Here is a 22,576-nt window from a genome sequence, read left to right as displayed (position 1 = left end):
TCTAGGGGGCGATGAGAGGCACCGAGGATAATCCTCGGTACACACAACACCGTGTGTCTTGTTGTACAGCTCTTCCGAAAGTGAAGTAAGATCCAGTCACGATGTATTAGACTGGTAATAGAAGGCTTGCTTCAGGTGCCTCGCTGAATAACGGTGACCATGAAAACCTTTTCAAGCGACTGCCGATCTCTGCCCCTACAGGCCCAACCGCGAAATAGTTGCACACGAGAGAGCATACTCGTCATCGGCACTGACTCCTATGGTGAAAGACAGCAGTCAGCAGCAAATGTTGCTGCTATCTGTTTCGCAATGTTGAAATATTGATGTATCTCAACTGGAAGCTGTCTCTTGTAGACAGCATTTGCAGGTGTCTGTCAAAAGGGTTGCGGGATGCAAGAGAGCGACATCCGGCGGGCCGGCGGGTGGCTAGTGATAACTTAACAGTTTTTATTGATTGAACTCTCTTTGTACACGTACATACGTACCGGTACTCTGTTTTGAGCTTAAAGATGCTCGGTGCAGACCATCCTTCAAGCTTAGCGGAAGTAGCACCTGTCTGCTGCATGATGATGTTGATCTGTCTACCTTTTTTTCCCCAAAGGATTTACTTTGTTTGAATGTGTGGTCAACTGAGGACAGAACCACGGGGGTTCGGTCTTCATCTTATTTTACCGCCGCTTTTGTTTCACTGAGCAGAAGCCACGAGTGACAGGATTACAAGCATGGGGAATTGGACCCTCCCTTTTGAATGGGCCAGGAGATCGAGGCTCCGGAAAGAGATGGGGCTGGTCACCAATAATAATAGTATCACAATGAGGTTGTCGTCCGGCAATCATGACCCCAAATATCGCACGTAGTAATAATCATAGCCATGGTGCTCGCACGGACAAGGATGGTCGGCTGTGCCAGATCCTTGGAACGACGGTGGTCTAGAAAGGTCGCCGCGCTAGGCTTTTAGCAGCGGCCTACGTAGCAAGGAAAGACAGATTGCCGCATTGCATCCCCACAACGTCAGCCTCGCGCTTCAACATGCTCCCCTCAGCAGGTGTTTGGTGTTGTTTGAACGAGATTGGCAAAATGCTGGGGGTTTATGGTGTAACTGCTTACTATCTATGTCTGCCTCCTGGGAGGAAAAAGAATGATCACGGCCCTGAGATTCGCCCTGGGAAAGCAAGTACATCCACTCCGTATCTGTGGGACATTTTCTCAACTGCAAGGAAGACAGGCCAACGGACCATCGTCAAAGAGAAGCGGTGTGCCTCCGGGGGTATCCTGGGCTGTAGGAGACAGGGATCTCATCATTATTGTTCTGTCTCTACTCCGTATATCCTCGACGAGCCGAACAGAGGCTGACCAGCCAGTAAGATATTTAACATCGTCACCCGGCATCATGTCACCCACTCCGAATCACAAATCGTCCATAGGCCGAACATGCTCAAGTGGATCCAGTCAGGTACAGTACGTCAAGCCTGTTCTCCGGACATCCTGGAGGCTGATGAAATTTTCCGGAGAGGACGCTAAGTTGGTGCAGATGCACTCTGCAAATGAAAGTGATCGTTCTACCATTGGTGAGCACCTTAGAAGAGCCTTCTTTGTATTCCAATCACAAGCTGCTGGATATATGATACGGCAATCTTGTGGTGGGATGAGTATATGTATAGGCTAAGTACAACACGAGTGATCTGGTATGCCTCATTGCCTGCAGACTAGCTCGAATTATAGAATCTAGTAGTACACGGAGTACAGTGAAAACCTGGACATCGGCAGTCCCCAATTGGCACTACGATCGTTCTGCATGGCTGACCTTAGGCAAAATCTGTCTACGCAGGATACTAGTAGACTGGGGTAGTACGGAGTGAAATTGCTGGTGCCCCGTGTGCCACCTTTTACTTGTCTCGCCTAGACATTTACTGTGCGACCGTGATAATAACCTACTGGGGCAGTTCTGCTTGCGTTCCCGGCAACTGTCGAAATGGACCCATCTTTCCCTTGCGCCGTCTTACTGTCATTTAAGACAGGCAAAAGTCGCAGCATGAAGCGGTACCGTGTTGGGACGGATGCGAAATCGACTACAGCTTGCGAGGCTCGGAAATAGGAGTCGATCGCCGATGGCATTGTCCTCCTGCTTCGACCGAAAAGAGAAAGTCATAAGAGCCAAGCTCCGGAATCTGGAACCTTTGATGTTATAGTGAAATAGACTATGCAGGGTTATAACGCACATGGAAAGGAATCGGTGATTTGTATTGCTTGTCAAAGACCTGACAATCCAAGAAACTGGGCGCGGAGATCGTAAGAACCATATTGTACAAGTCATTTGTTCGAATCCTGCAAAAATGGAAGAGAATGAATACCAGGCTAGCCAAGGTATATTACCGCGTCGACTCAGCACAATAAATTAGGACCCTTATCTTCTGTGTACGTCAAGTTGGAGTAAGCTCTCTTGATTGTAACCGGGAAGAGATATATATGCACAAAGATAGACGTATGGACGAGACGGTTTTCGCACATACCTCAAGTATGCCAATCTTGAGGAGTTTTGGTCGAGGCAGATCGATAGTAGTTCATCCAGCCCTTTGAAGAATAGGCGCCACAGCGAACAAAGCTCAGCGGGGAAAGTGTTCCATGGAACGCCCGAAGGGACGACGAGTCCCGATCCGACTAACACCACTAACGGTTGTGTCTCCAATGGAAGGGAATAGAGTTCATGTGCCGACTTCTTTATGGCTTCCATGCTCGCGTCCAGCCATAGCAGATCAATCGATTTCTGTCTCGTCTACTAAACTATCTGCGGAATTCTCTCCAGCACTATCCCATCATCTTCCGGTGGTCAGGCAGATACCAGCCTACCTATGAAATCGAAGTGCGCACGGAGATTCCGCCACTGGACCCGTGGAGGTGTTCGCAAATCGACTCATCGAATCTTCTTCTCTCGTCGGCCACACGTTGCCCCTTCAATCTGGAATGAACCTCTGCAGGGCGAGACACCCGGAGAGGATGTGTATTATGACTGTAGTTACAGAATTTTGAAGGCTGAGCTGAAGGCTGAGCAGACGGGCGAGGTAGGGATTAGTACAGTAGTTACATACCTGACTAGTACTGATTAACTCAGTACGGAGTAGATAGGTAGATTACCTAGTACCTACTAGACTATAGCCTCTTAGATAGCCTCGCGGTTCTTGCTCTCTCATCCAGTCTTTCCATCTGGCCTTGTCTGTGGATTTCTTTTTGTCTTCAAACTCTGGCGGTTTAGGATGTCAAGAGAAAGTCTCTTTTTTAGGGGCCCTCGGTCGGGTTAACATTGTTATTATCATACAATTTCTATATTGGTTTTCTTCGACTAGTTCTAGAATGGGGGGTGTGGGCAGGGGGAGGGGTTCTTTTTTTTTTTTTTTTTTTTTTTTTTTTTTTTTTTTTTTTTCTTCTTCTTTTTTTTCCCTTTACCCCCTCTGCCCTCTGCACACCCGTCACCCTTTCGTCTCAGAATTCTGGTCAATTCCTTGGGTGGATTCCCCTCGCTTTTTACTCCTGATTATCCACCTTCTCCGCATCCACTTTCAAACCCAAGGTCGATTCTTGCCGTCACTAGTAAGTTACTAGGTAGTCGCTCCCCAGTACCAAAAAAATTACCGACGCATCAAGTAATCTGTAATTCTTCCAGTCCCCTTACCCTACCAAAATCAAAGAAGAAATTCTGGAAACAGAAATAAAAGGAAAAGGAAAAAGAAAAACAAATGTTAGAGGGAACACACGCACACAGTGACCACACCCACACCCACACCCTTCCAATCCATCAAACGGGGCATCTGAAAGTAGTCGGCCCACCTGCAGCCCTTCCCAATCGATAGGAAGCAACCCGACACTGGACTGACTGGATACACTGGGTCTGGGCTTTTCCTATCGATTACTTGATGGGTACCGTTTGGTTGCTGTTCGTCATCCATCCATGAATGAATTGAATCAATGAATGGTTTGTTTCTTCTCTTTTTTATTTGACTACGGTCTTACCCTGCCCTGCCACTTTGACCTCAACAAACCCCTCCCCTCTCGGCCCGCTTGTTACGTCTTCCCACACACCCTCTTCTTTCTCTTGCTTCCGTCAACCATCACCCACATTACCACCAACCTACCTCCTCTACATCCCCTCACCCCCTCACCCCTGCTCGACGCCGTGCAAACGTTTGTTCCGCCCGTCGTCTGACCCAACAGGAATTGTTGCTGTTGTTGGTTTTCTCTCTGTCGCCCTTTATCCACCTGGGGGTCATTGCTGACAGACGGCTGTCTCGCAGTTTGTTGTTCCTTCAGTCCCCGCTTCTATTTTGAGTCCAGCAGCTTGACAAATCTTCCGGTCTTCGGTGGTACGGCTTTCGAATCGTCCCTCTCTGGCTTGGTGGTCTCAACTCGTCTCAAATATGACGCCGTGCTCGGGTGGTACTACCCGGTGATGATTGCCTTATAGTTCTGGCCCGGTTAACCTGCAACCTCATCGGTGGCCTACCAGCGGCGAACAACGCATCAAGAGATTAGTACCTTTGACCTGGAAAACACCCACCCCTTCCCAACCAAATCTTCTATTGGGTACTTGCTCCTTTCTTTTCGCATTGATTTTTTTCTCATCCAGCCTCCTCCCTTGCCCACCTCTCTTTGGGAAAAGGGCAGAGTCGAAGGAGGACAATCCGCTGACTCTCCGCCTGAAGGATGCAAGATGACCGGGAGTGATGTTGAACACGCTTCCCGGCTCTTGGACGTCAGCCCGCGGTTATCTTCCTCAGACACCCACGATATTCACAATTCCTATTACGGTTCCCTGTCAAACGACCCTTACCACGTCTCCCTAGCCGCGCCCTCCTTCTCTCCTTCTCTGTCGGGTAAAACGTATCCCACTGAACCGAGTTTCACAAGCCTGCAACCTTACTCCCTACCTGCAACTCTTCCCTCCGACGATCATAAGGACAATTCTGGCCGATCTTCGCCTGACCCTGACGACTTTTATCGAGCGCAACTGCCCACAGGCAATTATACTGTGAATGATGGTGCTGTGGGCGAAGACCAGAGTGACGTAACCGCAGAGCAGCGTCCCCATCTATTCCAGCGTGTTTCCTCGGTACCAATACATTCGATCGAGTCCTCAAGCGGGAGTGCGGGTCAGGGTCGTTCATTTTCCGACTCGTCGTATAAGGGCGTTGGTGGTAACTCCGCTTGGGGCTCCTCCGCGCGGGCCTCGACGACCAGGGCCAGGCAGACATCATTCAAAGACCTGGTCAACAAGTTTAATAACAATAGCGACCAGGTTCTCCCCGTTCCTTCGTCACTCACAGCTGGATCTCGGGCGCCATCGAGGGCTGCTAGCCCTACCAGCCCAGTAGGAGGATCACATCGATCGGGAGCGCTTCCTCGTTCGCGTGAGGCTCACGACACGGCCAATGCACAAGAGCTTCCTCGTTGGCATTCCCTAAATACCTTTGGTGAAGACACGTCGGATCCGGTTTCTCTACCGCTTCGACCAATTGACCAGGGCGGGAATATCCTGAACACCCGCAATTCAGATAGAGATCCCCGACGTGCAATCTTCGGCGAGAAACTCAGTGTCGACACGGGGTTTCTGGGCGCTGGGTACCCTGCTTCGCGTCGTCGCGGATCTGAGGGGAATATTCTCAGCTCAAGTCCCGCTTTCTTAGACCACCTAGACCATTCATCCGGTCCAACACCACTAACACCCACCGCATGGTACCTTGGACGTACCCCATTCTTGGAAGAAGTGAGCACAAGCAGCAGTCCGAATAATCACAGAAGAACACAAAGCGATTTCGTCGGGACTTGGTCGATGGAAACGGCCGTGCACCCTTCTGATTTCCACATGGCTGTTCCCGCCCCCTTGCAGTCCGGTTCTCAAACATTTCAAGAACATTCAAACGCTAAATCTCGCATTCCGATTTCATCTCACCGCCTTCATTCAACATCGGATTCAGACGAGTCTTCCACCCCCTCGAGGACCGGTTTTACGGGGTCTGGAAGTCATTCGACGGTTCGAGTTCCCCTGCCACCGAAAGGCACTAGCCGCCTTCCAAAACCGTCGCCTAAAGCACAGCGTGACACGTCACACAATGATCATCACGTCCTGATAACACCACCACGCACCCATGCCCGGTCCCGTCGTCAAATCCCCGAGAGCAGTGGTCTCTTGGAAGCTTACATAGAGGCGCCTCCGCCAGCCAAATCGCCACCCCTCCGGAGCTCCCGGCCTCGGCAACCCGTATCACATACTACCCTCCAAACTCCACGATCGAGAGTCGTTGAAACCGTGTCGAACTTCCAGAGGCAGATTAATCGTGACCGAGAGTCTAGGAATTCGCGACCTCGGGATCGCCGATTGCCAGAGTTGGGCAATGTTGACTTTGCGACCCGACGTGAAAGGATTCAACAGGCATTCAATCGCACGGTACAGGAGAATGAGAGAAAGGAGGAGAAAGCGGCCGAGATTCGACGTCGAAATAAGGAATTGGAAGACACGAAAGGCACCGACGCCGCTGAACTTGAAGCATTGCAGGCTGAGCAGCAAGACTTTGGTGACTCTGCGCTCATGAAGGATGACCTTCCTGTCGCAGACGAAGCAGCGGGTGTAGGTCACGAGCAGTTGAATATGGAGCAAGAGCCCGAAGAAACGCGGACGATACCCCAATTATATGTCGATACACATGTGGTCTTGCAGGGGAAGCAAACTGAAACCTTTGAGTCGCATACAACCATGGATTCTCCAACATTAGGGCACCAGCCTGTTATTGCTGGTGAGCTGGAGAGTGACTGCGATGCACACGCGGCTCCTGTGTCTGCTTCAACCTCGGAATCCAATGAGACACATGTCACCGCTTTCGACATAGAACCACAAGTCGACCTCATGCAAAATAAACATGCTTCGCATCGAGCATTGTTGACTCAAATCATGCACATACGCGAGTCGAGCTCCAGCAGTTCATCATGTGATGAACAAGATTGTAGCCTCTCTGAGGCTGACGACAAAGAGTCGGTGCCCATCATGCTACGGGGTGCGCTGGGCTTCGATGACCATACGGACAGCAGCGAAAATCAGGAGCCGTGCGATCTCTATACACAACATGAAACAACAGACAACGAGATGTCCCACCGATGGAGTATTAGTTCTTGGTCATCATCCCTCCACAACCAGCATTCTACAGACGAACAGTGCGAGCGCAGTGTTGATGACATCCAACCACCTCGCCATTCCGCTGATGGGAGTGAGTTTGCACCTCATTCATGTTCTGCGTCGTCCTGTACTCGGTCTGAGACTGGTTACCCACCCGCGAATCCATTGACACAGACATCACCACACGACTTGAAGACAGAGGCTGTGCCACAAGCCAATCTTTATACACTGACTAGTGCCCCTAGCTTAGCCAGGCTCGGGGGCTGGGACTCCAAGCGAGTCAGTCAGCTCTACATCCAAGAGATCGCTAACGGCCGAGGGCTTGGTCTCCCCTTGCCGGCTATACGTGCTTCTCCGGAGCCCCAACAGCTAGCCGTTCATACGAAGGGAGACGACGGGTCTGAGGACGCGAGTTCGGTCCCCCATAGCACAGATATGCCTGCCTCTGAGCGGACCAGATACGCAGCCAGTCTCGTCATGCGGGACGACTGGGAGCATGCATCTCCTTCGATCATGGATTGGATGCAGGTTGCTGCCGCGGATGGTTCAACTCCGCAAGGCGAACGAAGCGATTCGGCGTCTAGACTAGACAATGCGTCCACGCCGCGGCTGGACACGTCAAGCGCCCGGGATCCATCGCAGGAAGTGACAGAAGGACGTCTCGAACTGGCAGTCAACGTCCAGGTCCCTCAGGACTCGCATTTCCATGAACATAGCTCGACCCTTGATCATAGGCGAACGGCAACCGACATCGCGCAGCCACCCACTCAATATGATTCAGCCGCCACCATCGCAAACCAGCGTTTCAGCACCTATATCAATGGGATATTCTCTCCTTTGGACCCTATAAACAGCACAGGGAGCAGTGAAAATTCATCTCTGCAGCGGCTTGAACCGACGCTATCTCCGGAGACGCTACACTCCTCTGCTACATCACTGGCACATTCAAGCTCTGAGCATCTCCAGTCCAAACCCCAGTCGCCTTCGCCCGAACAACGGCGGCTGAAGAAAAGACGAAACGTAATCAAGGAGCTCATTGATACTGAATACACCTTTGGTCGGGATATGAAAGTTGTTGACGATATATATAAGGGAACCTCGAGTTCATGTTTGGACCTCTCTTCCGAAGACGTCAAAGTTCTCTTCGCAAATTCCGACCAAGTCGTTCAGTTTTCTATGGCTTTCCAAGACGCCCTGAAAGAAGCCGCGAAAAGTGTCTATGTAATGCCAAAGTCGCAAAGATGGAGCAGCAAGCGCAGTGCGCGACATCGCCAAGCTTCAAGGAACGAAGACAAATCAGACAACATGGGCCTCTCGGACCATGAGAAGGACCAAATGACATTCATTGGACAGGCTTTTGTGGCACACATTGGCTGCATGGAAAAGGTTTATGCGGATTATCTCAAGAATCACGACGCTGCTAATAGAAAGCTCCAAACTCTGCAGCGAAACCCGAAAGTGGCGATCTGGCTCAAGGAGTGTCGTGATTGGGCTTCCGATCTCACAACTGCATGGGATTTGGACTCCTTACTGGTGAAGCCCGTACAGAGGATTTTGAAGTATCCTCTATTACTGTCTGAACTTCTCGACTCGACACCCAATGATCATCCTGACCGGACAGCTCTCATTACTGCTTTTGAGGAGGTTACCAATATCTCTGTCAGAATCAATGAAATGAAAAAGCGTGCGGATCTTGTGGGTCAGGTAGTCGGACGTAAACGCAAGGAGTCTGATGTTCGGACCGGCTTGTCCAAGGCTTTTGGCAGACGCACCGAGAAGCTGAAGCAGCAAGTAGGACTCATCGACTTGTTCGAAGATAAAGAATACGACAGCCTATCCCAGAAGTTTGGAGATAACTTTTTCCAGCTGCAGCTCGTCATGCGTGATGCAGAATCATACACAAAAGAGGTCCAGAGTTCAATGGATTGTTTCAACGAATTTGTCGCTGCGATCGAAGGATTTGTCGATGTCGCGCAGTCGAATTATGCCGAGCTGGAAGGGAAATGGCGGGAGCTTAAAGTCTCTGTTCAGGCCATCATGACGGTGGCTTTACCCGACCATGTAAGTGCAACATCATGCTTAGAAAGAGTTGAACCTGTCGATCTCCATTACTAACAGGTGGCCATTCAATCATTCAGCTTGCGGTGGTCCGAAAAAGCGTCATCGATCCGATGGTCACCCTACTCAAGCTCCACGATGGCCCCCAGAGAGTGATGAAGAAGCGCGACAAGCGACTAATGGACTATGTTCGTTTCAAGAGCATAAAGGACCGAGGGGACAAGCCTGACAAGAAGACGACGGAACAAGGGGAACAATTCATTGCCCTCAATGAAACCCTCAAGGATGAGCTTCCGAAGCTCTATGCTCTCACTGCCAAATTGATGGAGGCGTGTCTGAAGAACTTTGTGCAGATTCAAACCACCTGGTTTCATCAGTTGCAAAGAAATCTTGGACCCTTATTCGAGGAATTTCCAGAGGACATTCAAAAGATCGTTGAGAATTGGTCCTCCAAGTTCAACTATGCTGAAGGGCAGGTGCTCTCGCTTGGAAGCTGCAATGGATCCTTGCTCGCCGACACCATGAATCTTGTCAACTTCAACACGCCTTCGAGTGGGGCAACTATCAGCTCGCCTCGACGACCTTCCACGGTGAACAGTGTCAGCACGCGGATGGGCTCGACGGTTGAAGAATCGCCCAAAGCGTCTCAGGAATTCAGTATCGGCGGCTATCCTTTCCAGTCGCCCAGCATCGACAGCCAATCTCAAGTGTCTTTGGGGCGACGTAGGGCAGACTCGACATTCTCCGGCCGTGCCCATGAATCCGCTGAAATTCCTAGAAGCCAAGTGCTTCAGCAAGTCACCAGCGCATCAACAGGGTCGCTTGCAGCATCCGGCTCTAATACTGAGTCATTCCCGAGCCTGCCCAGATTGAGCCTCGACTCCCCATTCTTAGTCGATGTCATTGGTCCCTCCCAAACAGAGACTAGGCCTGATGAACAACATGCGTCGTCGAGTGGCCAGTACTCGAACTTCTTCTCCTCAGCGATGCCGATGTCGGATAATCCACAAGAGAACACACCAATGGATCACGAGCCCCCGAAAGAGCCAGCAGTCCTTTTTCTCGCAGCCAGTATATACGAATTCAATATTGATCGCGCTCGAAGAGAAGCTGGTTACCCATATCTGACATACGTTGTAGGCGAGATCTTTGATGTCATTGCTGAGAAAGGCGAACTGTGGCTGGCTAAGAACCAAGATGATCCCGAGCGTCAGGTCGGCTGGATCTGGAATAAACACTTTGCGAAGCTAACGAACTAGAGCACTCGTTCTGCAAGTTCACTCCGGTTACAAGTGTTACAAGCCTAAGGAACCATGTCTTGGTGCGGCTCTTCCCCGGGCGACGACTCATCCAAATCTACAATCTCATGCCTCCGCATGTCATACACATCTATGATCTTACATGGTGATACCTTTGACAGTACGACATTGTTTATACTATTGATTTCCTCTTACCTGTCCTTATATTCCCTCATTGTTTTTGAGCTCAGCGCGTTGGGCGGGGCTTTCATGTTGGCAAGTATTTTCTGCTTTCTCTGGTCTGAAATTATGCTTGGGCGCTTGTTATGACTGGATGAAAAGGTTGTGGGGTGGATGGTTGGTGAAGTTCATGCCATGGGGGAGATTTGCAGACGGTCATTTCTGTTAAAGATTGGTGTTGCTTCTGCTCAAAGAGCTTGCATGCATGCCTTTGAAGATGTATTTGTTTAGATACCCCCTCGATTAAGACGAAGAGATATTGTTTATTGTTGATGCGATCTTGCAAGTGAAGTATGTAGTCTAGTACTGTCTGTACTATCCCAAACTAATGCTAAGTACACAAATATACGACTTGAATGTATTTATTTCTATTAAACCCTTAGAACCTAATACGAAGCCTCAGCCACTTGGGCGGCTTCGCATTCATCTTGTATCTGCTTATTCTTGGGGGGTGGATGCTCAGCCACCGAGGAGTGACGTGCATGGCGTAGCGGTGTGGCTGATGAGAGATCTCCTTGCTGGAATTTGCCGAGGATAACAACAGGCCCCTCCCTCCCTTCTTCTCTATCGCTAATGAAGTCGGGTCGATTCTCTCGTTAAATCCTTCCTTCTTGCCTGTGGGACCTTCATTTCCCGCCTTATGGTTCTCAGTCTGTAGCTTAATTCGACCTTATATTTTTCTACCCCCCACATTCGCCTACTGTGCATGAAAACTAGAGCCCACTTTCGCCGAAGTCCGATTAAGCTGTTCAACCTTCGATTCCTTCTGCGTCTTCCGCCGCCTTAGCCTGCCGCCTATGAAACCAAATCGAAACCACTAGAGAGAGCGCGATTGTTATAATTAGACTCGCACTTATTTGACGACTATCAGGATTAACTACCACAGTATACTGATAACTGCACCTCAAACAACCTACACCTCATCTCCAGACCCACCCGTGCGCATCGCCGTTGACCTGCATCTGCAGCAAAACCAAAGCACAACCCCCTCACACAATTGGGCAGCTTATACTCGAGCTTGAGCCACCATAGCATACGTGCTGCGTGGCATTCCATTTTTCCTGTCGCCAAATCCAAGCGTGGACGGAGGCGGGGGTTGCGACGGAGCTTTGTCTACTGCATCCGCAACGACACTGCGAGATCGGATCTAGTGACCAAGTCTCAAGATGCGGGACGGTGGCCTAGGAGGCAAACTGGTGAAGAGGATGAAACGATTCGGTGATACTGTGAGTTTCCTGGGCTACGGTCATACTCCGTGTCAGACATCTGGCTAATCGAGATGACTCCCCAACTGCAGTTAAACCCTGATGACGCGTACCTAAGCTGTGAGTTCATGCTACGGGTTCTTCTGGTGAATAATCGGTCGTGGTGTTAAGAATCCAACTAATTGGGCTTGTTCATGAATAGATCATGATATTCGATGTATGTTGCCTTCGTTCCTCGCAAAATCCGGAGAGATTCTGACCAGAATTCTAGTAACCAGAGGAGACATGCAATCTTTAAAAGATGACTGGCTCACAGATAATGTTCGTTGATATCATGTTGTTGGTCATTCATGCACATTGGTCGTAGCTGGTATCAGAGCTGACATGATATACCTACCTGCCTAGGTAATCTCTTTCTGGGAAGAGTGTGTTAGCCCCAGATCCTCTTCTCTCTCCGAATCAAGGACTGATGACATGCGCCAGATATCTCGAGCGGGAATTCCTCTCCCATTCCAAATCCGCCAATATCGTTCTTCTGCGCCCCAGCATGTCCTTTATGATTCTCCAGACTCCAGACCCTCGAACTCTCCGCGAGGCCCTACCGGACTTTTCCCGTACTACGCATGTTTTCCTGCCGATCAATGATTGTCGTAACGTCACCGAAGCCGAGGGCGGCACACACTGGTCATTGCTGCTCGTGTCGATCGTTGACGGCCTCGCTTTCCATTATGATTCCCTGCCGCCTGGAAACTTCTGGGAGGCGCAGGCTGTGACGATGAAGTTAGGAAACTTGTTGAATCGGAATATCCGATATGTCCATTTGGAAGACTCGCCCGTTCAGGAGAACGGGAGTGACTGTGGGGTGTTCGTCTGCTTGAGCATGCGGTATCTCTTGTTGAAGCGATTATTGACAGCGAATACGAACGAGAAGGTCAGTTTGAGTCTAGGCGGAAGAAAGGTGGATGCGAGATCCGGCCGGAAAGAAATCGCGCGGATCATTGAGGGGTTCAGGAAGGAGGGGGAGAGGCGAAGATCGTATGTTTCCCTTGGTTTCGGTGCATTGTTCTTACGTGTGGTTGCTAATGAATAGTGAATAGGGCGAGTATGAGTCCAATGGGTCATAGGTCGACAAGTCCGCCCAGGATCGAGTGATGGGTGTTATTTCTATATGAATTGAAGGGACGGCGTGGAGCTGTTGGGAGGACTCATATTAATAAGGGACGGAGAGGGACAGTTAATGTTTTTACAACCCGTCCCTCCTCTCCATCCCGACTTCACTACATTGTTAGTTCATCATTACGCACCGCTACCCTCTGGCAGAGGAGGGTCTAAAATCCTACAAACCCATGGCCGTCGGTTGCTTAGATGGGATGGATAAAAGACGCTGAGCATGGCTGGCTGGCTGGCTGGCTGGCTAGATGAGCGTTCTTAACATGATCATCTTTGGCTTTTCATTCTGTGTTTGTTCAGCAATGACATGATACCTCTGTTCTCTCGAGCCAGACTAATAAGCTATCTGAAATGCATATGAAATGAGATATCACGGTTGGCTTGGCCTTGTCTGTGCTTCGTGTCTCTGATGGTGTATGATTGGAGGACTAACCCATCCCATGCACAGTACCTCCTAGCCTTTCAGCCGAATGTACAGTAGATGCTCTTAAGACTTGGTGGTATAGAACCCGCTTCTGGTCCTACTGCTTCTACTGCTTCTACTCCTGTACCCGGCTTGACGACGAGTATTCGCACTCAAGGGGCTGAAGATCGATGGAAACAAGCAGGTAGGTGTCGATTGAATTAATTTACCACATACGGAGCGAGTCACTTGCATATACCAACGGAATGCTTGGCAGATTGACATTGACCCGCCGAGGTCTGTGCACGAGGCACGCGGTGGGTTGGGGAGGATTTTTCCTGTCATTTTCCCAAGTATAACAACGGCCCTCGGGGGTGGGGGGGGGGGGGGGGTTGACCTCCTTTGGTTTTCTGATGTCGGGCCTGGGGATTCTCGGTGACTCGCTGGATTGTCTCGTCCAGGTTGCGCCGAATGTAAGTTACCCATGGCACGGTGACTTATCAAAATCACTTTTACCCTCGAGCTCGCTGAGTTTTTACAACTACTTCGTAGTGTAATGATTCTCAATATCATGGTAGCCGATGAATACAAGGCGCTAGCTATATCGACGGAGACGAAGCATGGTGCATAGCATGAGAGAATGAAACCCACTGAGTTGGGTAGTCTTGAAGACAAAAGGATTGTCCTACAGTGGAGTAGGATGGGAAGGTACCGGCGGTGGTTCCAGGTTTTTGATGGTGAATAAACACTCTGGCAGACAATAGAATAGCTGTAGTACGAGTACTATGTACATCAGCACGGACACGGCAAAGAATATGGGTGGTTGAATGGGACGGCGATCAGAAGTGACATCAATAGCACGTTTCGTATAAATAAGGTTACTTTGATCGTCGTCCTCGGGGGATTCCTCGCCTCTTCTCTCCGACTCTCTTGTTCGGTGGAAATGATAAGAGGATGGGGGGGACTGTATGGGAAGAATAAACCAAGAGAGACTTGTCCTGTAAGGTATGTTTATGGTATACATGATCTGAGGTCCGAGAGAGAGGGAGGGAGCTATAACAACATCCGTATTTAGATTTGTCTTCCAACACTCAATACGAATAAGGAGGAGGAGGAGGATCAGCCTTCTAGATCGTAATAGTCGTCGCCTTGAACAACTATACATAGGAGTCTAAACCTCACCTTTCCCCATGTCATGGACTGTTGGGAGAATCGGCGATCGTCGTCATTAGGGGGGGAGGTGCATTCAAAATACCGAGTATTTTACACATAGAAAGGAGGCCAAGTGTGTACTGCCAACGGATGGAGTAATCTACGTACATAGTAGTACGTGGAAGAAAAGCGTGTCCCTAGGTCCAGGTCCTGTACAAACCGGTTTGCCTTTTTCGCGGGGTTTGCAAGGTTTCCAAGGTTTCTGGAACTCCACGCTTGCTGGCCCCTTATCCTGGAAGTACTACTAGAGTATGAGTAGCTGGTCGTCAGAGGCCTTACTCGATGTGGCTAGCTAGTGTGGAGAGGAAAGCATGTACTCAACACTGTACTCGGTACAAGTATGAGGAACAGGAGTATAACGTAACGATGGCAACTATGTAAATAGTCTCATTCAACCGTACCCACTTGGACTGGGTGATCGGCGGGAGGATGATGTAATCGGATCATCTATCTGTGCACTAGTATGCTCATAACTTGCACAGTATGTGTTTGTAATACACGCTCTGAGAGGCGAAGGGAGTACTATTCGTAGCTCGAGCGGGAAGTCGCGGGTGTATATATTCGTTTTCTGAGAGTTGGTTGAAGGTTGGGTGAATAAGCTTCTATGGTAGTGGTGGGCGGAGGTGGCACTATCTCGCATACGGTTGATATCATTCCGGTGGGGAAGAGCGGCGACGGCTGTGGCAAAAGGGGAAAGGAAGGGGAGTTAGCTTAGAAGTCATAACATAATTAATGCTAGGCACACGATATTGATGGGTGTTCAATGGAAGTACCTCGGTTGGTGGAAAGATGAGCAAGATGGGCAAGATAAGCAGAAATACTTGTTAAGGCACGCAATAAATAGCCGGATTCGATGGACAACACTGATACACTTGTTCTATCAAGAACACTTAAAAGAAGGCTGCAATGCTTGAGATTGGTTTCACCCATACAAGACAACAAGACAAGAATACAGACCACGAACGCCGACCCAATGACAAAACCAGATTAGGCGAAATACTCTGGGGAAACAAGCAATTGTATACACAGTAGACATAAAAAGACAAGCCACCCGAGCAATCCAGCGACGATCGAACGTGCCGGCCGCAATGGAAAGTCTATAGATAGATTGCGATCATCGTTCTGCCGGGAATATGCGTGATTAAGACAGGACTAGGATATATGTACCAAAGGGGATATGCGACGCCAATGATGAGGTATAGTAAACCAGCAGTCGATACATACACCCGCACATGAAGCCAAGCGATAGTGGGAAAATCGTTCACCTGTCGAAGGAGAACAGTGTGGATCGTCGATCCAAGAGCGAAAGGAAGCCCCGCGTGGCCCATTGTGTAGACCATCTAGGGTGGAGTAGGGGTTTGGCGAACCTCCGGCTGGTCAGGTCGGTGCTTCTCCCGGGTGCGCATGTACATCCCATCGGACTGAGAGTCCACTGCGGGAGGAGCGTGGATTGAACGAGGGATGCCCGACTGCGACTGCTGCTGCTGCTGCTGTTGTTGCTGAGAGACGATCTCTCGAGCATAAAACTCTACCAGCATTGTGCCATAGGCTTCAAGCTCTTCCACAGGAATCGAAAGACGAAAGTCGTTCAAAAGAAGGAATTGGAGCTCAAGGTGGTTAAGTTCAACCAACGGTAATCCTCCAACCTGCATGCAGCATTGGTGTCAGTTCCGCTATGTAGATAATTGGATTAGGAGCGAAGAAGACGAAAATAAGTACCTTTGCATATCGTGAGTTGGTATAGAAAACATCGGAGAAGAATTTACTGGCACAAGTCACGCCTGCGATGACCAGCCGATGAATGTTGAAGCTATCGACGATAAAAAAGTGAGAAAGCGCCTCTTCCTCGTCCTCGGCGTCCAGAGATGGAGACATGGATGACGGAGTGGACGGGTCTTCTTGGGCGGCGAAGCTGGCAGAAGATGGTGGAGTGGCCAGTGGAGAGGCACCTGTCGCCTGTACATTTGACGATCGGAGCGACTGGGGTTGATTGCCATCAGTCCTCAGCATGGAAGCCGATCGGGCCTGGCGACGCCGTAATCGCTCAAGTTGCGACCGGTTGACGAGCTCCGTCATGCGATCAAAATACACCAGAAGACTGAGGAAGACTTCATAAGTGGTGGGACAATATTTGTGAATTCTCGTCAAATAGCTGAGAATGCTGATGCTAGGTACGTTCTTGCCATGAAAGGCAAGAACACTGGCGGCCTGTGGAGTGAGGTTTGAGGTCCCGTCGGGGGGTGGTATGTGGCGATGGATATGCTCATGGTGCATGTCGTTGGTCGTTGTTATCTTCGTCAAGAGTCCAGCTACCATCTCGATGATGTCCGTGACCGGCATGGAACTGATTTCGTACTGGCGCTCTTGAGGACCCCACTGTCCCGTCATCCGATCTCTTTGTGCCAACATTTCCTCGCTCGCAAAGCTTTGTATATGGGACAGATCGCGGACCTTGATGCGACTGGGCGAGCTTGCCTCCGAGCCACCTAATGAGCGCAGGGACTGATGAGTCGGCCTCAACTGCGGTGACGCGGGGGATGAATGACTTCGGTTGTGTTGCGTAGATGCTGCGGTCGCGTGTGCATGGCTGGCGCTGACATGAGGGGCATACGTGTGAGGCGCGGCATGGGTGTGATTATCGAAGCGAGATGGATGGCTGTCGCTCGTGGTTGTGGTCATTGATGCTGAGTTCGGGTGGGCGCTTGTTATACCCGAGATGGTTGATGACGCCCGCGATGAGGGGTAAGAATTCGAGTCGGAAGGGTGATAGATATAAGGCGGAACATCCTGGGTGGTTTGGTGGGAGGGGAGGCGAGCTGAGGCGGATGTTGACGGCGGGGCTGTGGACGAGGTGGGGGTGGTATTAGACGATGCCGACCTAGAGCCGCCGCCGGTCTCCAGACATGACGAGGGTTGTTGGAACGAGGCTTGGGTCTGCGACGAGGATCGATAGCCAGATTCCGAAGTAGGTATGGCGCCCCCCAGCATGTTGTAGGAGGATGTATCAAGATGATCCGATCGCGGATGATTTACGATAACGGATCCCATGTCAGGTTTAAACAGAAGTGAGGGTAATTTATGGAAGGGCGGACAGTGGTCGGGGTTGAAATATTGCAACTAGAGAGAGAGCCCAGGCCGGCGAGCAACGGTTAGCGACTGAAGACGACAGTAGGGTCATTGAAGACCAAGGAAAGGCCAGAATAAATCATAGGAGAAATTTGAGATCAGATTGAAGAAAGTAAGTAGAAGATGGTAGGAGGAGAGAGGGGGAATCTAGCAAGTAAAGAGAGAGGGAGAAGTACGAGATCCAGCGATTGATTGATGGGTTGATTACTTTAGATCGTTCAATGAGCGAAGGGGGAGGGGGAGCGCAGCGAGAGGAGAAGGAGAAGAAGGCGCAGGCGCAGACAGAGAGGGTCTGGATCTGGAGATGCGGCGAGTGAGGGTCAGAGCACTGAGAATGCGCGATAAACCCGACCCAAGCCTGGAGCGGATAAGGAATCACAGGCAATTGACGGCGGTGGAAAACATGTCCATTGCGATGGGAGATGACAAAATGAATTGAAAGGGGATGAAGGTTGGATAAAAAAAATAAAGAAGAGAGGAGAACGGGTGGCGAAGAAAAGTGAATGGATGAATGGATAGGTAGGAAGTATGGCGATTGGCAATTGGGGAAATAGAAAATAGGATGGATGGTAGGAGAGAGGAGAGGAGAGGAGAGGAGAATGGAATGGAGAATGGGATGATGATGTTGATGATGCAGCCGCAGCCGTAACAGCAGCAGTAGCAGCAGTAGCACCAGCAGCACCAGCAGCACCAGCAAGGAGGAAGGGAACAAGAAACCCGGGCAGAAAGGCTGGGGTCCACCACGACGAGATCCAGAGCCACTCAGCAGCACTCCCTCTACCACCCAGCAAGACCCAGACCGACCCAAGGGTGGAGTTCTGATTTATTCCACGGGGGAGGAGAGGTTCCCTTCCCCGAATGCAGTAACCAAAGTAGCAAGTAGATGGATCGATCAAGCCGAGGACCAAGAATTCCCTCTCCAAAATCAAGGCAGCTGAGGTCCCGAATGAGATAAATGGATGCTAACTTACGAGTGACAGAGAAGAAAGCAAACATAAAATAAAATAAAATGCAAAAAATCAAGAGGTAGGTAGCTAGGGAATGGACAAAGAAATAAGTTAGGAAGAAAAAAAAAGAAACAAGAAACATTGGACAGGGTTGAGACGGAACGGACTGGATTACAATCATGAGACTGAAATGATCCGTCAATTGGGAGGTCGCTCACTCTCTCTTTTTTATCTTTCTCTCCTTTCTTCTCCGATCACCAGTCAAACATTCTACCTAATACATACTACGGACGACTCAATTCCGAGAAGTTACCAGTCCTCGCATCGAGATGTTTCCGCATTGGACTATATCCGGGTCATTCAGCCGTTCTTGTCCATGCTCCTATTCCATACGACGGGTTGAGCCTGCATCAGAACATCTTCACCTCCAGGCTCCAGTATCAATAGTATCTAGTATCAAGGTGCTCCGTACTCCGTAGGTACTACGGAGTATACGTACAGACGAGTGCGCCCAGAAAAACCGGAAAGGATAGTGGCAGTTGGGATCATCCTCCGTCTGAGGGGGGATGGGCGAATCGCGGCTCTGCAGAGGCGCAGGTGTTCATCATCGCTGACTGATTGGTGCTCGTCCCAGGAAACCCGCGAGGCCCTTCGACCGGTCACATCCTCGACCTCTACTACTGATACTGATACTTTAGTGGAGTAATCTCCGGTCTGATATAGCCGCAGCAGTACGAGCTACGAGATATCTACTACCTACACCACTGCAGGCTTACCTATTTAGACTTGCCTTTCTTCTAAGGAAGCCTAAGACGAGGTGGTACTTTGAAAGTGACAGCCCCTGACCGCCGGATCCGAGTGACAATTATAGTCAGGTCAATATCCTCAGTCATGGCAAGCAGCCAACCTCCGATAGGAGCTCGATTCGAGCTGACGAGCATTTGGTGAGGTCAAATCCCAAGCCAAGACACGCATATGATGAGCAAGCACCGCGCAACTTGCTAGAAGATATGACCGTGGTTTGTGAATAGTCCTTCTTCCTGACTCTCGGTTGACGAGACCACGCCTTGTCCTGATGGTCCAGAAGCAGGCTGATTTACCGCTTACATTGGCGGCGAACTCTTGCCTAGAATGAGGCTATCTTCAGTGCCAGGGAGAAGGAAAGGTCATGTTGATCGACAGCTAACAACGATATGAATCATCACTCCAAACGGATACACTCATTAGTTGGTAACACCTGGGCCAGTGTAACCCGTGTCCGGCAGGTAGAGATGTCGCTGAGCGCCCTTGGCCGTCAAAACCACCATCCGGATCACACCGCCAGAGCTACCATCCCACTTGATCGCCTCCTGCAGAGCTGACCGAACAAACTGGACGCCTTCTTCCTCAGTCATATTCTCCTTCCAGTTTGCATCGCAGTAGCCGTAGATATAGGTTGAACCAGATCCGCCGATGGAGTACGATTGCTTGTGGAGGGATCCGCCCAGAGGTATCGAGTAAACTTGTCCTCCGTGCCGAGGATCATATCCAGCAATAATGATGCCAGCACTAAACATTGCCATAGTCAATAAAAGACCAATTCTCGTGGCTCGGAGGGGCACAAAGAACTTGCCTTAGCATGTCCTTGTTCTCATAGCACAGCTCCTGGAACAGTGCGGCGGCAACCTGAGTGCTGGGCGCCTCGTTGTTTGTGATCGAGTACATGTTGAGATGGTAGGATACAATATCAGCCACAGCCTGTGTGTCAGCGGCCGACCCCGAGCGGCAGCACCAAATCGTGTCATGCACCTGTGTCAGTTTGTCGGTAACCCGGTTGGCGATGTAAGCTCCAGTGGTCGTTCGGCTGTCGGCACCCAATATAACACCGTCCTTGAAGTTGATTGCCATACTGATGTCGGTTAACAGGATGTCGTAATAATGTAGGGAAAGTCTCACTCACATTGACGTTCCGAGGCTGGACAAGCATGGTATATCAGTTAACTGACTCACACGAGTTCTTGAATCCATAAACTCACTTAACTTCACCCTTCTTCAGGTGGTTCATATCGACATGAATACCATCTATGAGAGCCGTGAGCTTTGGCATGACGTCCAGTAGATGAGGTTACCACTGACCTTCACCGAGCATCCCCGTCATGCCGTGACCGACCATACTGACTGACGAGATTGGGGGGGTGGGGAATAGGTAAGGGTATGTATATGCACTGTGTGCCAAAGAACGGTTTCTATGGAGGAAAATCGAAGATATGAAAATTTATGATGATTGCATTCAAGAAGTATCTGGCTGAAGGAGTTGATGGATATAAGCTCTGACGGAGCTCTCAAGGCAGGCGAGCGCGTTACGTTGCCAGCAACTGGAGCTGGTTCCGCCGGGCGGTGAGACAGCGTATCTTTCCTACTGGACAGCTCCCCATCCCCCGCAGGTCTCCTAAACTGACTCCCCCCTCCAGCCATCACTTCCGATGAAACGAACCGACGCTTTAATTTCCGCTAGACCAGTATCTGGCCGCCTGCGAAGCTCACTCGCATTATCATCCTTGCCGTTTATATTCGACTTCTTTGTCTAGGGGTCTTTGATAGCTTCACTTGCTTGATCCAGTCCCAACTCGCAACGCCGCTTTGTCGCATCGGCTATACTATTCCGTTCGCTAGCATGTCTGAGTCGCCGCCTCCACCCTCGTGGACTATCGCCAGCATGGCCAATAGTGCCGTTCAGTTTCTGCGCCTGCCAGTTTTGGCCTCCTCTGGTCTCGCCGTGGTGGCCAGTGGTCTGTTGTACTTCAAGCAAAAGTAAGCAGTGACCCGCATTTGCGCCTGGCTATGATGACAGCGGTGCCTGAGATCTAACCCCGTGCGCAGTGAGCTGATCTATCCTCGAAATGTCCCTGTCGACGCCCGGACCCTTGTCCCCAAGCCACAGCAATTCGGCATCACAGATTACGAAGAGCTCCATCTTCCGACCCCGGACGGGGAAACACTACATGCCCTCTTCATTCGCCCTACACGGAAACGCATCGCTCAAGACCTTACAGTGTTGATGTTTCATGGGAACGCGGGTAATATCGGCCATCGCATCCCCATCGCCAAGATACTTCAGGAAATTCTTGGTTGCAATGTGTTGATGTTGGAGTATCGCGGCTACGGCCTTTCGACTGGTACTCCAGATGAGGCAGGATTAAAGGTTGATGCGCAAACCGGCTTGGATTATCTGCGACAAAGGGCCGAGACCAAGGATAGCCAGATCGTTGTATATGGACAGAGCCTGGGCGGAGCGGTCGCGATTGACCTTGTGGCTAAGAACCAAGACAAGGGTGCAATCGCTGGCATGATCCTCGAAAATACCTTCCTGAGCATTCGCAAATTGATTCCCACGTATGTTCGGCTTGACCCACCGCACACTTATTACCTACAGGTCGAGGGCGATTTTCTGACTTTTCTTAGAGTCTTTCCACCCGCACGATATCTCGCTCGTTTATGCCATCAATACTGGACTAGCGAAGAGGTATTGCCTAAAATCACGAAGGTGCCTATTCTCTTCCTCAGCGGGCTGAAGGATGAGATTGTACCGTAAGTGTCAACTGCCTTTCTTCCACAGCTCCCGAAAGCTAACAAACTACCTAAATAGACCGTCCAACATGACGCAGCTTTTCGCTGTCTGCAAGTCCAGCCGTAAAGTCTGGCGTACTCTTCCCAACGGTGGACACAATGATAGTGTCGCTGAGCCGGGGTATTTCGAACACATTCATTCCTTTGTCATGGAAGAGATCGTACGACATGATTAGTGAACAATTTCTCAGCAGTTGTGCATCTCCTTATCT

At 50.2% G+C, this 22,576-nt stretch overlaps 6 protein-coding genes across 6 annotated transcripts; 4 read left to right on the top strand and 2 right to left on the bottom strand.

The window, feature by feature from the left end:
* The first annotated feature begins 112 nt into the window (after positions 1 to 112).
* On the top strand, positions 113 to 362 carry BO95DRAFT_440843 (uncharacterized protein). The gene has a single exon (XM_025586049.1). The coding sequence runs from the start codon at positions 160 to 162 to the stop codon at positions 322 to 324; it is 165 nt and encodes a 54-aa protein (XP_025444667.1). The 5' UTR covers positions 113 to 159; the 3' UTR covers positions 325 to 362.
* A 4,029-nt stretch (positions 363 to 4,391) lies between these two features.
* BO95DRAFT_69725 (putative Rho guanyl nucleotide exchange factor) lies at positions 4,392 to 10,717 on the top strand. Its single transcript, XM_025592147.1, has 3 exons — positions 4,392 to 4,575; positions 4,695 to 9,220; positions 9,298 to 10,717. The coding sequence occupies exons 2-3, from the start codon at positions 4,703 to 4,705 to the stop codon at positions 10,474 to 10,476; spliced, it is 5,697 nt and encodes a 1,898-aa protein (XP_025444666.1). The 5' UTR covers positions 4,392 to 4,575; positions 4,695 to 4,702; the 3' UTR covers positions 10,477 to 10,717.
* Positions 10,718 to 11,633: 916 nt separating this feature from the next.
* Positions 11,634 to 13,209, top strand: BO95DRAFT_69666 (Ulp1 protease family protein). The gene is made up of 7 exons (XM_025592146.1): positions 11,634 to 11,921; positions 11,993 to 12,020; positions 12,103 to 12,117; positions 12,172 to 12,221; positions 12,306 to 12,325; positions 12,384 to 12,935; positions 12,998 to 13,209. The coding sequence occupies exons 1-7, from the start codon at positions 11,862 to 11,864 to the stop codon at positions 13,050 to 13,052; spliced, it is 780 nt and encodes a 259-aa protein (XP_025444665.1). The 5' UTR covers positions 11,634 to 11,861; the 3' UTR covers positions 13,053 to 13,209.
* Positions 13,210 to 16,025: 2,816 nt separating this feature from the next.
* Positions 16,026 to 17,733, bottom strand: BO95DRAFT_461546 (putative cyclin-dependent protein kinase complex component; the record flags this gene model as incomplete). Its single annotated transcript, XM_025588828.1, has 2 exons — positions 16,026 to 16,331; positions 16,405 to 17,733. The coding sequence occupies 2 exons, from the start codon at positions 17,731 to 17,733 to the stop codon at positions 16,026 to 16,028; spliced, it is 1,635 nt and encodes a 544-aa protein (XP_025444664.1).
* Positions 17,734 to 19,981: 2,248 nt separating this feature from the next.
* Positions 19,982 to 20,910, bottom strand: pre3 (proteasome core particle subunit beta 1; the record flags this gene model as incomplete). Its single annotated transcript, XM_025588077.1, has 4 exons — positions 19,982 to 20,306; positions 20,371 to 20,646; positions 20,774 to 20,819; positions 20,874 to 20,910. The coding sequence occupies 4 exons, from the start codon at positions 20,908 to 20,910 to the stop codon at positions 19,982 to 19,984; spliced, it is 684 nt and encodes a 227-aa protein (XP_025444663.1).
* Positions 20,911 to 21,411: 501 nt separating this feature from the next.
* BO95DRAFT_357570 (alpha/beta hydrolase) lies at positions 21,412 to 22,540 on the top strand (the record flags this gene model as incomplete). Its single annotated transcript, XM_025582358.1, has 4 exons — positions 21,412 to 21,548; positions 21,600 to 22,130; positions 22,200 to 22,325; positions 22,384 to 22,540. 4 exons carry the CDS (start codon positions 21,412 to 21,414, stop codon positions 22,538 to 22,540), a joined length of 951 nt encoding a protein of 316 aa, XP_025444662.1.
* Between the last annotated feature and the right edge of the window lie 36 nt (positions 22,541 to 22,576).

This window comes from Aspergillus brunneoviolaceus (assembly GCF_003184695.1).
Source record: "Aspergillus brunneoviolaceus CBS 621.78 unplaced genomic scaffold BO95scaffold_17, whole genome shotgun sequence".
NCBI lineage: Eukaryota > Fungi > Ascomycota > Eurotiomycetes > Eurotiales > Aspergillaceae > Aspergillus > Aspergillus brunneoviolaceus.
The sequence above is the reverse complement of the archived record's forward strand: the minus strand, read 5'-3'. Positions and strand labels throughout refer to the sequence as shown.

Bases quoted from the DNA above. Each gene is read 5' to 3' on its own strand.
- BO95DRAFT_440843 (XM_025586049.1), top strand. From the start codon at position 160: ATGAAAACCTTTTCAAGCGACTGCCGATCTCTGCCCCTACAGGCCCAA.
- BO95DRAFT_69725 (XM_025592147.1), top strand. From the start codon at position 4,703: ATGACCGGGAGTGATGTTGAACACGCTTCCCGGCTCTTGGACGTCAGC. The intron at 9,221-9,297 runs GTAAGTGCAACA...TCAATCATTCAG, and splicing joins CGGTGGCTTTACCCGACCAT to CTTGCGGTGGTCCGAAAAAG.
- BO95DRAFT_69666 (XM_025592146.1), top strand. From the start codon at position 11,862: ATGCGGGACGGTGGCCTAGGAGGCAAACTGGTGAAGAGGATGAAACGA. The intron at 11,922-11,992 runs GTGAGTTTCCTG...CCCCAACTGCAG, and splicing joins TGAAACGATTCGGTGATACT to TTAAACCCTGATGACGCGTA. The intron at 12,936-12,997 runs GTATGTTTCCCT...AATAGTGAATAG, and splicing joins GAGGGGGAGAGGCGAAGATC to GGCGAGTATGAGTCCAATGG.